The sequence below is a fragment of the Zosterops lateralis genome (assembly GCF_965231275.1).
Source record: "Zosterops lateralis genome assembly, chromosome: Z".
In the NCBI taxonomy this organism is placed as follows: domain Eukaryota; kingdom Metazoa; phylum Chordata; class Aves; order Passeriformes; family Zosteropidae; genus Zosterops; species Zosterops lateralis.
In genome coordinates this window covers 580,006-594,718 of record NC_139800.1, presented here as the reverse complement: position 1 = coordinate 594,718, position 14,713 = coordinate 580,006, and the positions used below count along the sequence as shown (strand labels likewise).

At 39.2% G+C, this 14,713-nt stretch overlaps 1 protein-coding gene across 10 annotated transcripts in view; it reads right to left on the bottom strand.

Annotated features, from left to right (window-relative positions):
• LOC310922836 (transcription factor 4-like) overlaps positions 1-12,255 on the bottom strand; it is a 71,703-nt gene extending 59,448 nt beyond the window's left edge. For 5 of the 10 annotated variants that reach the window (XM_083883709.1, XM_083883715.1, XM_083883716.1 and 2 more), the window contains exons 1-3: positions 10,790-12,255; positions 9,608-9,731; positions 7,072-7,144 (exon numbers count right to left, since the gene is read on the bottom strand). In XM_083883709.1, coding sequence (XP_083739835.1) covers positions 7,072-7,144; positions 9,608-9,679 — 145 coding nt within the window. In that variant the 5' untranslated portion in view covers positions 9,680-9,731; positions 10,790-12,255. Of the gene's footprint in view, positions 1-7,071; positions 7,145-7,395; positions 7,466-9,607 lie in introns of those variants that run through there. The other 5 variants (XM_083883712.1, XM_083883711.1, XM_083883718.1 and 2 more) reach the window with 5 other exon arrangements.
• Positions 12,256-14,713: the final 2,458 nt, after the last annotated feature.

Below are 14,713 nucleotides of genomic sequence, written 5' to 3'. Positions count from 1 at the left end.
ACGACCAAGCTGAGTGTGTCACACACACATCTGACAGTGTGCCGTATACATCCATATGACCAAGTGGAGTGTCAAACACGTATATATGACCAAGCAGTGCCATATACAGATATATGACAAAGCTGAGTGTGTCACAAACACAACAAAGCAGTGCCGTATAAACACCCGACAAAGCCGCGTATCACACCCATACACAGTGTGCCCTATACACATATATGACCAAGCTGAGTGTGTCACACACAGATCTGACACAGCAGTGCCATATAAACACCCGACAAAGCCGAGTGTCACACACACATATACACAGTGTGCCCTATACAGATATAGGACCAAGCTGAGTGTGTCACACACACACATGACAGTGTGCCCTATACACACATATGACCAAGCTGAGTGTGTCACACACACATATACACAGTGTGCCCTATACACACATATGACCAAGCTGAGAGTCACACACATATGACAGTGTGCCCTATACAGACATATGACCACGCTGAGTGTGTCACACACACATCTGACAGTGTGCCCTATACACACATATGACCAAGCTGAGTGTGTCACACACACACATGACACAGCAGTGCCGTATAAACACCCGACAAAGCCGCGTATCAAACCCCTATACACAGTGTGCCCCATACACATATATGACCATGCCGAGTGTGTCACACACACACATGACACAGCAGTGCCGTATAAACACCCGACAAAGCCGCGTATCACACACACATACACAGTGTGCCCCATACACATACATGACCAAGCTGAGTACCACACGCATATACACAGTGTGCCCTATACATCTATATGACCAATCTGAGTGTGTCACACACATATGACAGTGTGCCATATACACATATATGACCAATCTGAGTGTGTCACACACACACACATGACAGTGTGCCCTATACACACATATGACCAAGCTGAGAGTCACACACACATGTGACAGTGTGCCCTACACACACATATGACCAAGCTGAGAGTCACACACATACGACAGTGTGCCCTATACACACATATGACCAAGCTGAGTGTGTCACACACACACATGTGACAGTGTGCCCTATACAGATACATGACCAAGCTGAGTGTGTCACACACACACATGTGACAGTGTGCCCTATACAGATACATGACCAAGCTGAGTGTGTCACACACATATATGACAATGCAATGCCATTTCAATACCCGACAAAGCCGAGTGTCACACACACATATGACAGTGTGCCCTATACAGATATATCACCAAGCTGAGTGTGTCACACACACACATGACAGTGTGCCCTATACAGATATATGACAAAGCCAATGTCACATATAAATGCAGTGCCCTATAAATACCCGACAAAGCCGCGTATCAAACCCATATACACAACGTCCCCTATACACACATAGGAGCAAGCTGAGTGTGTCACACACACATGCGACCAAGCAGTGCCATATATGACAAAGCCGAATATCACACATACGACAGTGTGCCCTATACATCTATATGACCATGCTGAGTGTGCCACACACCCATATATGACAAAGCCAGTGCCACACACCCATCTGACACAGCAGTGCCGTATAAATACCCGACAAAGCCGCGTATCACACACACATACACAGTGTGCCCCATACACATATATGACCAAGCTGAGCGTGTCACACGCTCACAGCCATGACAAAGAGCCCCCTGCACACGCCCATCCCCAGGCAGCAGCGGCAGCAGCGCAGGCCCGGCGCGGGCAGAGCCGGGAACGGCGCCAGGAGCGCCGCGTGCACCTGCCAGCCCCTCTCCTGGGAGCCCATCTCCCTTTCCTGTGAGTGTGTAAAGCCGTGTGAGCCCCCCGTGCCGCTCACACCGCGAGTAAACCCGGAGTAACGACACCCCGAACCCCCAAAGCGCTGCAGACAACAACGGCGCTGCCACGGGGAGGAGAGACGGGAAAACGCCGCCACCGCACAAAGCTCCGGCACCAAAAATCACCGTTTTTTCCTTCTCTCCACCTGCTTGGATTGAGATTAAACATTCCAAAATCTCACCGGGTTATTCCTTAATCTAAGGGAAAATAAAATTAAAATTTAATACAATAAAATTAATATTTGGGGCATCGACGCGAAGCTTTTCTTTCCCCCATTCGCGGCTCCCGAAATGAGAATTTCAATTAATTTCCACCAAAAGATCAAGAGAATCAAGTCCAAAAATCACCATTTTTTCCTTCTCTCCACCTGCCTGGATTGAGCCTTGGAGGAAAGAATAAACACTCCAAGCTTTTCCCTCATCTAAAAAAATAAAATTAAAAATAAATCAAGAATTTTGAGCATCGTCGCAAAGTTTTTTCCCCAACTCGCGGCTCCTGAAATGAGAATTTCAATTAATTTCCACCAAAAGATCAAGAGAATCAAGTCCAAAAATCACCATTTTTTCCCTTTTTCCACTTGCTTGGATTGAGATTAAACATTCCAAAATCTCATCAGGTTATTTCTTAATCTAAAAAAATAAAATTAAAAATAAAATTAAAATTAAATCGAGAATTTTGGGGCATCGACGTGAAGTTTTTCCCCCGTTCGCGGCTCCTGAAATGAGAATTTCAATTCATTTCAACGAAAAATCAACAGAAAAATTCAGTTTTTTGCCCGAATTTCCATTAAAAAATCAATAAAATTCCCTTCACGTCTCGTCGTCATCGAGAGGAAACCAAAATTTTTCTTTAAAAGAATATTAAAAAAATGTTTTAAATGGAAATTTTTCTTTATAAAAGTTAGAAAGTGAAATTAAAATTCGGTTTTGTGTGTGTTTGGGTTGTTTCTTTGAGTTATTCCCTTTTAAAATAAAATATAAATAAATATAAATATAAATAGAATATAAATATAAATGTAAATATGAATATAAATATAAATATAATATAAAAATAAAATTAAAAATAAATATAAATATAAAATACATAAAAAGAAAATATTTTATTTATAGAAAATAAATGAGATTTGCTGTTCCAAAATATAAATATAAATATAAATATAAATATAAATATAATATTAATAAAAATATACTATTAATATAAATATAAATATATTATAAATATAAATATAAACATAAATATAATATAAAACAAAAAATAAAATAAATACAAATATAAAAATAAATATAAATATAATTATAAAATAAAATATAAATAAAATATTTTATTTAGATAAAATAAAAGAGATTTGCTGATTTTTTTAATGAGAAAAATATCTGAAAAAATTTAAATTCTTTTTAAATAATAAAAAGAGGGGGGAATAAATCAATTAAATATAAAAATAAATATTAAATATTTCATATTTTTCCCTCTTTTCTCCAGAAAAATCCCATAAAAATGGGAATTAAATCAGATTTTTAATCCAAAATTCTCCTTTTCAAGGTGAGTTTTTTCCACCTATTTTTTATTTATTTTATTTTATTTTATTTTATTTTATTTTATTTTATTTTTTCTGGGCCACAGGGAATAAAAAATCTGCATTTTATTTTATTTTATTTTATTTTATTTTATTTTATTTTATTTTATTTTTTCTGGGCCACAGGGAATAAAAAATCTGCTTTTTATTTTATTTTATTTTATTTTAATTTATTTATTTTATTTTATTTTATTCCAACCTTTAAATAGAAAAAGATCGAGATCAGGAAGATTTGAAGTTTGATTAAAAAATTAAAAAGTGAAATTTGTCAAAAGTGGATAAATTTGGAATAAATTTTGAATAAATTTTGAATAAATTCTGGATAAATTCTGAATAAAATTTGAATAAATTTTGGATAAATTTTGGATAAATTTTGAATAAATTCTGGATAAATTCTGGATAAATTTTTGAATAAATTTTGAATAAATTTCGAATAAATTTTGGACAAATTTTGAATAAATTTTGAATAAATTTTGGAAAAATTTTGGATAAAATTTGAATAAATTTTGGACAAATTTTGGATCAATTTTTGAATAAATTTTGGATCAATTTTGGATAAATTTCAGATAAATTTCGGATAATTTTTGGACAAATTTTGGATAAATTTCAGATAAATTTTTGAATAAATTTTGGATAAATTTCAGATAAATTTTTGAATAAATTCTGGATAAATTTTGAATAAATTTTTGAATAAATTTTAGATAAATTTCAGATAAATTCTGGATAAATTTTGAATAAAATTTGAATAAATTCTGGATAAATTTTGAATAAATTTTTGAATAAATTTTAGATAAATTTCAGATAAATTCTGGATAAAATTTGAATAAATTTTGGATAAATTTTGAATAAAATTTGAATAAAATTTGGATTAATTTTGGATAAATTTTGAATAAATTTTGAATATTTTGAATAAATTTTGGATAAATTTTTTGGATAAATTCTGGATAAATTTTGTATAAATTCTGAATAAATTCTGAATAAATTTTGACTAAATTTTGAATAAATTTTTGATAAATCTACTACAGGACTGATGTCCAACTCACCCAAATTTTTAAGGAATAAAATGAATTTTATTTTGACAATTTTCCTAAAAAAAAAAGGCCAAAAAAAGCGGAATAAATGAAAAAAATAAACAAAACAACCCCCCCAGTTCAGCCCATTGCTCCAATTGAAATCCCACCCATTAAATCACTTTTTAAATAAGATTTAAATTAAAAAAAGGAGGAAAAGCAGCGTTGGGAATTTCCATCAACAGGAGAATAAACTGGATTTGATTAAATTTTATTCAATTTTATTCAATTTTATTCAATTTTCATTTGATTTTCCCACTAGATCGTTTCATAAAATAAATTTGGAATAAATCTCACCTTAATTTAGGTGGAAAATTGTTGATTTTATTAATAAAAATCCAGAAATTCCATCGATTTCCATCCTCAATTCACCCCCAATTTAATTTATTTATTTATTGTATTGCAAAATTCCGCTTGAAAATGGCAAATTTCACTGGATTTTTCCCGTTTTTGCTTCTCCATCAACTTCCAGAGGGATTTTTTTTTTTTTTGGAATTTTGGTCCTTTCTGGAATAATTTTAAGTATTTTTTGGTATTTTTTTTTTAAAACTTGGCGCAGCTCGTGAGGACGCGGCGAAATTTCGACGCTAAAACGCGATTTAATTGAGTTAAAAGACCTTTAAAATGAGTTTTAAGATGAATTCTTATTAAATTATTAAATTATTAAATTATTAAATTATTAAATCTGGTGGGTTTTAAACTCTGAGTGTCACAAATTGATTTGTCTGGTACAAAATAAATAAATTTTTAAGATTCTGTCTCGTCGCTTTAGAAAAATTACGGCAGGAAAAGGAGTTTTAAACTTTGAGGTTTTGTTTAAAAAGGGATTTTATTAAATTATTAAATTATTAAATTATTAAATTATTAAATCTGGTGGGTTTTAAACTCTTGAGTGTCACAAATTGATTTGTCTGGTACAAAACCAAATCAAGAGATTTATTTTTTTTAAGATCCGGTTTCGTCGCTTTAGAAAAATTACGGCAGGAAAAGGAGTTTTAAACTTGGAGGTTTTGTTTAAAAAGTTATTTGGACACAAATAGCAGAGAGTTTGTGAAGGTCAAATAAATCCAGGTTGAAATAAATCCTGAAGAGAATCAAAGTGACGACAAAACCCCGTCGAGGTCCGAGCGCAAATCGCCGTCTGGGAATAAAAACCGACTAAACAAAATAAAATAAAATAAAATAAAATCAAATCAAGAGTGATGTAAAATAATCCACAGAGAGATGAGATGAGAGTGAGGGAAGGTAAAATAAATCCATTATTTTTAAAAAGTCTAAAGAGAATCAAAGCGACGACAAAACCCGATCGAGGTCGGAGCGCAAATCGCGATTTGGGAATAAAAAGCGACCAAACAAAACAACTAAAATTCAATCAAATGAAATCAAATCAATAATCCAGAGGGAGGAGAGTGAGGGAATGCTGGGTGGAATCCCCAATCCCTGCGGTGGCATTCGGAGCCGGAACGTTCCGGGGGATTTGGGGAACTCTCATCACTCCAAGGCTCCGATGGGAAGTCGGAGTTGCCGGATTAATTATTGGCCACAAACACGTCGGCGGCACCGAGACGCCTTTTGTCATCCCCCAGACTTTGTTTTGAGTAAATCGACCTCTTCAATCTCACCAAACTCTAAAAGCTCTTAATGAACGGCACCAGAAGATTTGAATGAACGAACGGCGCTGGAAGATTTTAAAAGCTTTGAATATTTTAATTTCCCTCAAAGCTTTGAATATTTTAATTTCCCTCAAAGCTTTGAATATTTTAATTTCCCTCCTCCCCCCCCCCCAAAAAAAATAATAAATAAATAAATGAGGTTTGTTCTCAGCTATTTGAATGTCACAGTTTTGCTTTTAATTCTAAATGCACAAAAAAAGGAATAAAGTCGCCCCGACACACAAAGAAAAGCTTTGGGATTGGAAATTAAAAAATACTTTAGTGATTAAAAGGAGTGAAATTAGAATAATGGATAAAACAGAGGTTTTTTTTATATAAAATCAGAAATGTGTGGTAAAGCTGTAAAAGCCTCCCAAGCTTGTGGAAATCACAATAATAATAATAAAAATAATAAAAATAAAAAAGGAATGAGAGCTCAGGAATAAATCTGAACGGATCCGCTTTTCCCCCCCACGAGAGATTAAAGCATCACAACAACGTGGAGGAAATAAATCCCCAAATGTTTTTCACAATAAATAAATAAAAAAAAAAAAAACTTGGAATAAATCCCAAACATTTTCATAATTAAAAAAAAAGTACCTATTTGGAATAAATCTTAATGTTTTTATAATTAAAAAAGTAGCTAATTGGAATAAATCTCAATGTTTTTACAATTAAAAAAGTATCTATTTGGAATAAATCTCAATGTTTTTACAATTAATAAAAAGTATTTAATTGGAATAAATCTCAATGTTTTTCACAAGAAATAAAACAAAATTGGACTAAATCTCAATGTACTTACTTGGAATAAATCTCAATGTTTTGAGAATTAATAAAAGGGATAAATCTCAGTGTTTTTCACAATTAAAAAATGGTCCTTGGAATAAATGTCAATGTTTTTAGAATTAAAACAAGGCACCTACTTGAGGCAGTGAAATGTCCACTGGCCAAGGAAGTTGGTCCGTTCTTGCCGCTGCTCACGGGAGGTGAAAACATCTAAAAAATCAAAAAATAAAACCAAAATCAAACTCAAATTACTGGTGAGGAAGAGGCAAATCCCCGACGCCGACGACGCCGATGACGATGCAAAGTTCCTGGCGCATTCCTCGGGATGTTCCTCTCCCTCCCTTTAAACCATAAAAAAAAAGGGTTTTTTGGGTTTATCCGCGAGATTTTGGGGGAGGATTGAGAAGGAAATGGGGTTTTTTCTCCCCTCTGGTTTTGTAAAAATAAAAAAGTTGGGGCACCTTGGTGATGGAGGAGGCGACGACGTCCAGTTGTGTCCCTCGGTGGGGTTTGTTTGCCATGTGGGGAGAGGGAAAACCCCAATAATGACAATAATAATAATAATAATAATGATAATAATAATATTAATTGAGGGGCACCTGGCCTAAGCTGTCATTGTGTGAGAGTGAGGGATGGAAGGCAGGCGGCTCTGCCCCCTCTCCTCCCTCTCCCCCTCTGGCTCTAATTGGCTTCCCCGGCGCAATCCGCACCTTCCCTGAGTCACAGCCTGCCAAACCGGGGACAAATGGGAGACGAGAGGAGGAGAGGAGAGGACAAACTTCCCTCATGGAGCACCGGGGACCAGCAGAAAAGGGAAAAAATAGGAGGAAAAAGGGAAAAAAAGGGAAAAAAAAGGAAAAAAAGGAGACATCGGGGCTCCTGAAGCAGCAGCGGGAAGGAAAAAAAAGGAAAAAAAGGAAAAAAAAGGAGAGAAAAGGAGAAAAAAGGAACAGCAGCAGCAGTAGAGGAAAGGAAAAAAGGATTAAAAAAAAGAAAAAAAAAAGGAAAGAAAAGGAAAAAAAGGAAAAAAAAAGGAAAAAAAAGGCAAAAAAAGGAAAAAAGAAAAAAAGGAAAAAAAGGAAAAAAAAAGGAGAAAAAAGGAACAGCAGCAGCAGTAGAGGAAAGGAAAAAAAAGGAAAGAAAAGGAAAGAAAAGGAAAGAAAAGGAAAGAAAAGGAAAGAAAAGGAAAAAAAAGGAAAAAAAAGGAGAAAAAGGAAAAAAAAGGAAAAAAAAAAGGAGAAAAAAGGAGAAAAAAGGAACAGCAGCAGCAGTAGAGGAAAGGAAAAAAGGATTAAAAAAAAAGAAAAAAAAAGGGAAAAAAAGGAAAAAAAAGGAAAGAAAAGGAAAAAAAAGGAAAAAAAAGGCAAAAAAAGGAAAAAAGAAAAAAAGGAAAAAAAGGGAAAAAAAAGGAGAAAAAAGGAACAGCAGCAGCAGTAGAGGAAAGGAAAAAAAGGGAAAGAAAAGGAAAGAAAAGGAAAGAAAAGGAAAGAAAAGGAAAGAAAAGGAAAAAAAAGGAAAAAAAAGGGAAAAAAAAGGAAAAAAAGGAGAAAAAAGGAACAGCAGCAGCAGCAGGGGAAAGGAAAGAAAAGGAAAAAAAAGGAAAAAAAAGGAAAAAAAAGGAAAAAAAAGGAAAAAAAAGGAGAAAAAAGGAAAAAAAGGAAAAAAAAGGAAAAAAAAAAGGAGAAAAAAGGAGAAAAAAGGAACAGCAGCAGCAGTAGAGGAAAGGAAAAAAGGGAAAAAAAAAGGAAAAAAAAAGAAAAATAAAGGAAAAAAAGGAGAGGCTTTGAAGAGCAAAGATCTAAATACCAGCAGGGGAAAGGAAAAAAGGAAAAAAAGGAAAAAAAAAGGAAAAAAAAAGGAAAAAGAAAAAAAAAAAAAGAAAAAAAAAGAAAAAAAATTAAAAGAAAAGAAAAAAAAAGAAAAAAAAGGGAAAAAAAGGAACAAAAAGGAAAAAAAAAATTTAAAAAATTCAAAAAAGAAAAAAAAAGGAAAAAAAAGAAAAAAAATTTTAAAAAAAATTTAAAAAAAGGAAGAAAAAAAAAGGGGAGGGCTCAAAAAGCAAAGACCTAAATACCAGCAGAGGAAAGGAAAAAAGAAGGAAAAAAAAGGCAAAAAAAAAGGGGAGGGTTTGAAGAGTTCTTTATTTAATAAAATAAATAAGTGGAAGAGAAAAGCTGTTCCCGAGGGGGAAGGGAGGGGACGGGAGAGGAAGGAAGGAAGAGGATGGAGAGAGGGGGAGGAGAAGGGGGAGCTCCACAAAACTAAAGTGAAACGATCCAACCTCTCCAACAAACCCCAAAAAATCCACTTTTTGCCCCCCCAAAAATCACCCCGGGAAAGGGCGGAGCAGCAAAAAGCCAGAGAGGGGAAAAAAACAACTTTAGTCGTGGATTTCTTTGCTGCTTTTTTGTTATTTCGGAGAGAAATTAATGAATTTGGTGAAGTGCCAAAATGAGCTCACGACGCAGAGAAATCAGAAAAAAAAGCTTGGATTTTTTGGGTTTTTTTTTTAAAAAAAGCCAAAAATCTGTTTATTTTTGTGCTTGTTAGGAATGACCCAACGTAGTTAAAGCACAATTTTGGTGGGTTTTTTTTTAAAAAGAAAAAGGGGGTTTTATTTTGATTTTTTTTCGGGTTGTTTTTGTTTTTTTGTTTTTTTTACTAATTTCTTACCGCGCTGAAATCCAGTAAATCACTGAGTTCTTTGTCCGTCCCTAAGGCAGCCATTCGCTGTTGGTGATGCATTTTTTTGTTTTGATTTTGTTTTTTTTTGTTTTTTAAGCAAAATCACACACACCTAGAAACATGGAAATAAGCGCAATGAGAAATCCCCAGGAAGGAAAACACACTTGGAATTTTTTTTTTATGCTTTTCTAGAGAAAAGGGAGGTTGAGAAGAAGAAGGAGGAAGGAGGGAAGGGGGAAAAAATAAAATAAAATAAAATAAAATAAAATAAAATAAAATAAAACAAAACAAGACAAAATAAAATAAAATAACATAATAAAATAAAATAAAATAAAATAAAACAAAACAAAATAAAATAACATAATAAAATAAAATAAAATAAAATAAAATAAAATAAAAATATGGAGGGGCAGCAAAAAAAAAAAGCAACCAAAAAACAAAATAAGAAGAAAAATAAATAAATAAAAAAGAGGATTTTTTTGTTTCCAAACCTGGCAATGATCCACTTTTTAAAGGAGGAGGAGAAAAAATAAATAAAAAAAAGCTCCAGGAGCATCATTTATGCAACAGGAGGTTCAGCTCAGCCAAAAGGGGGGGGAAGGAAAAAATGAATGAGGAATCTCAGAGAAGAAAAAAACTACAACTTTTTTTTTTTTTTTTTTTTTTTTTTTTTTTTTTTTTTTTTTTGGAAGCGTTCTTTAAAATAAATAAATAATGAATAATGAATAATGAATAATCAATAATAAATAAAAAAAAGAGGGTGAATTGCAGGTGTTGGAAGGACAATTAGAGGAAAAGGGAGGGATGGATGGAAGGAAAAGGGGGGGGGGGAAAATTAAATGAGGAATCTCAGAGAAGAAAACTACAACTTTTTTTTTAATTAAATTTTTTTGGAGGAGCTTTTGGGAGGGCAAAAAATAAATAAATAAATAATGAATAATAAATAATAAATTAAATAAAGAGGGTGAATTGCAGGTTTTGGGAGGACAATCAGAGGAAAAGGGAGGGAGGGATGGAAGGAAAAGGGGAGGGAGGGAGGGGAGGGGGGGAAAAGGCCAAAAACAAACGCTGTGAGCGGAGGGGGAGGGGAAGGCAGCAAAGGGCCAAAGGAAAGGGAAAAAAGCAAAGAATCGAAGGAGGAAGAGGAGGAAAGCCCAGCCCAGTCCGTACCCGCACTTTTGCCGAGGGTTCCCAGCTCGGATCCGACACACACACATGGCCCAAAGCGCGTTTAATACGGGCCCGCGGACGGACGTGACGAAAGAAATCCGATTTTTTTTTTTTTTACTCTTTTTTTTTTTTTTTTTTAAATATATTTTTTTAATTTAGAATTTTGCTTTGTTTTTGGTTTCCCCCCTGAAAGCTCCGTCCATCTCTCCCCATTTTTTTCTCTTTCCTCATTTATTTTTCTCTCTCCCCATTTTTCTCTTTTTCTCCCCCCATTATTTTTCATCGCGGCAAAGTTTTCCCAAATAAGTTTTTTTTTTTGGGGGGGGGGGGATAATTCCCCTCTCCTTTCCTTCTCTCCTTTCCTTTCCTTCTCTCCTTTCCTTTCCTTCTCTCCCTCAGCCACTTTTATTAAAATAAAACAACAAAACAACTCTTGGCCAAGTTAATTATTTTCCTATAGAGAATAAATCACTTTTTTTAGTGTATCCCCCCCCACCCCAAACCGTGTATATACAATGTATAAGATTTACACACTGTTTTTCTTTTTTTTTTTTTTTTAAATAACACAGCGGGATCGACACATTTTCAATTAAAAAATGAAAATAGTTTTAAAAATGAAAGTAAAAAAAGAAAAATTAAAAAAAAAAAAAAAACACAGACAAGTTAGTCTAACAGCAAATCGGAACTTTACCTTCAATGGTCACAAATTTGTTCACAATATTCCAAAGAGGGGAAAAAAAAAAAAAAAAAGAATCGAAATAATAATAAAAAAAAGAGAGGAATCTTCTGCCAAAAAAGTGCTTTATTGTCTCACACGTGTGTGACCCTCCGAAAGAAGCAACAAAAAAAACCAAAAAAAAAGTAGGGAAGAAGTGTCAAGTCCTGCTCCGGGTTATTCCACTACACAAAAACCTTGGCTTTGTTGGGATTTTAGGGAAAATCAAAACCAAAAAAAAAAAAAAAAATTATATATATATACATATATATATATAAGTTAGATTAAAAAAAATTAAAAAATAATAAAAAAAATAAAAAAAAAACTTTTTTGTTGTTTTTTACAGACACATGGTGACGGGGCTTGTAGAGTGGCCGGATCTCCTCGTCGTTCTTAAAGAAAAAGCAACAAAAAAAATCCAAAATGAGGAAAAAAAAACCAAAAAGCCAAACAAACCAGGCGGTGACTCCCCCTTTTGAGGGAGCGCGCACAGGGGGGGCCGCCCTTTTTTTTGTTGTTGTTGTTGTTGTTGTTTTTTGTTGTAACTTGGTTCCAAGTTTTGTTTTGTTTTTTAGAGCAGCGCCCGCCGCCTCCTCCGGCTCAGCAGAAAGAGCAGAAGCGGCAGAAGCAGCGCGGCCTCCCCCGGAGAGCCCCGGCCGATCGCATCCCGCCCGGGCAGCCGCATCGCCCGCCGTTCACATCCGGGCAATGCCCGCCGCTTTATAAAGCGCCGCCGCCGCCTCCAACACAATGACGAGGAGGAGGAGGAGGAGGAGGAGGAGGAGTTGACAAGATGGAGGGAGACAGGGGCGCCCCTCACGGAGCTCCCCCTCAAGGGCGGGTGGGTTCCCGCCTTTGGTTCCCCTCACACTGAGGGTGTTGCGGGGCTCCCCCTCAGGGCGGGTTGTGTTCCCGCCTTTGGTTCCCCTCACACTGAGGGTGTTGCGGGGCTCCCCCTCAGGGCGGGTTGTGTTCCCGCCTTTGGCTCCCCTCACACTGAGGGTGTTGCGGGGCTCCCCCTCAGGGCGGGTTGTGTTCCCGCCTTTGGCTCCCCTCACACTGAGGGTGTTGTGGGGCTCCCCCTCAGGGCGGGTTGTGTTCCCGCCTTTGGTTCCCCACACTGAGGCTGTTGCAGGTTGTGTTCCCGCCTTTGGTTCCCCACACTGAGGCTGTTGCAGGTTGTGTTCCCGCCTTTGGTTCCCCACACTGAGGCTGTTGCAGGTTGTGTTCCCGCCTTTGGTTCCCCACACTGAGGGTGTTGCGGGTTGTGTTCCCGCCTTTGGTTCCCCACACTGAGGGTGTTGCGGGTTGTGTTCCCGCCTTTGGTTCCCCTCACGGGGCTCCCCCTCAAGGGCGGGTGGGTTCCCGCCTTTGGCTCCCCTCACACTGAGGGCATTGCGGGGCTCCCCCTCAGGGCGGGTTGTGTTCCCGCCTTTGGTTCCCCTCACACTGAGGGCATTGCGGGTTGTGTTCCCGCCTTTGGTTCCCCTCACGGAGCTCCCCCTCAGGGCGGGTTGTGTTCCCGCCTTTGGTTCCCCACACTGAGGGTGTTGCGGGTTGTGTTCCCGCCTTTGGTTCCCCTCACGGAGCTCCCCCTCAAGGGCGGGTGGGTTCCCGCCTTTGGTTCCCCACACTGGAGCTCCCCCTCAGGGCAGGGTGTGTTCCCGCCTTTGGCTCCCCTCACACTGAAGGTGTTGCGGGTTGTGTTCCCGCGTTTGGAACACCCTGAGGGTGTTGCGGGTCTCTCTCAGAGGGGAGAAAGGGAGGGATGGGCTGTCTCGGGATAGACGGGATGGGGGTATGGTGCAGGCAGGACGGGGTTCAGCAGCTTCAGGACATCCGGGATGGGGGTCACAGAAAAGCTGGGAGAGGCCTCAGGACACCCAGGAGAGGTTTCAGCACCCTCAGCACACCCGGAACGGGGTCTCAGCAAACCCGGGAGAGATTCCAGTACACCCAGGAGAGGTCTGAGCACCCTGAGCACACCCATGAGAGGTTCTAGTGCACCCGTGAGGGGTCCCAGCACACTCGGGAGGGGTTTCAGTACCCTCAGCACACCCGGAAAGGGGTCCCAGCACACCCAGGAGAGGTTTCAGTACACCCGAGAGAGGTTTCAGCACCCTGAGCACACCCATGAGAGGTTCCAGTGCACCCGTGAGGGGTTTCAGCACAGCCGGGAAAGGCCTCAATACCCTCAGCACACCCAAGAGGGGTCCCACCACACCCGGGAGAGATTTCAGCACCCTGAGCACACCCAAGAGAGGTTCCAGTACACCCATGAGGTGTCTCAGCACACCCATGAGGGGTCTCAACACCCTCAACAATACCCAGGACGGCTCTCAGCCCCCTCAGCAAACCCTGTGAGGGGTTTCGCGTGCCCCCAAACCACGAGCAGAAGCCATTTCTCATCCCGGCCCCCTCAGCAGTTACCTGGAGGGTTTCGGCTCCCGCCGACTCTCGATGGGTTTCGCCACCATCAGACGCCCTGAGGGGGTTTCGGCTCCCGTAAATCCTTCGAGGATTCCTCGAGTTGGCAGCCCGTTGAGGGGGCTCGGGACTTGTTCCCGCCATGAGGCGTTCGCGCCATTCCTCCCTGAGGGGCCTCCTCAGGAATTCCCGCCTCGTCCCGCTGAGGAAGCGCCATTTAGTCCTGAGGGGGCTCGGGCCACTCCGCCCTGAGGAGTTCCCGCCTCGTTCCCCTCAGGGAGCGCCATTTCGGCCTGAGGGGTCTCGGGCCACTTGGCTCTGAGGGGGCTCCGCCCTGAGGAGTTCCCGCCTCGTTCCCCTCAGGGAGCGCCACTCCGCCCTGAAGGGGCTCTGCCCTGAGGAATTCCCGCCTCGTCCCTCTCAGGGAGCGCCATTTCGTCCTGAGGAGTCTCGGGCCACTCCGCCCTGAGGAGTTCCCGCCTTGTTCCCCTCAGGGAGCGTCATTTCGGCCTGAGGGGTCTCCGCCCTGAGAAATTCCCGCCTCGTCCCCCTCTGGGAGCGCCATTTCGTTCTAAGGGGGCTCTGTCCTGACGAGTTCCCGCTTCGTCCCCCTGAGGCAGCGCCATTTCATCCTGAGGGGTCTCGGGCCACTCCGCCCTGAGTGAGGAGTTCCCGCCTCGTCCCCCTTAGGGAGCGCCGTTTCGTCCTGAGGGGGCTCCGCCTTGAGGAATTCCCACCATTCCGCCCTGAGGGGGCTCGGGCCACTCGGCCCTGAGGAGTTC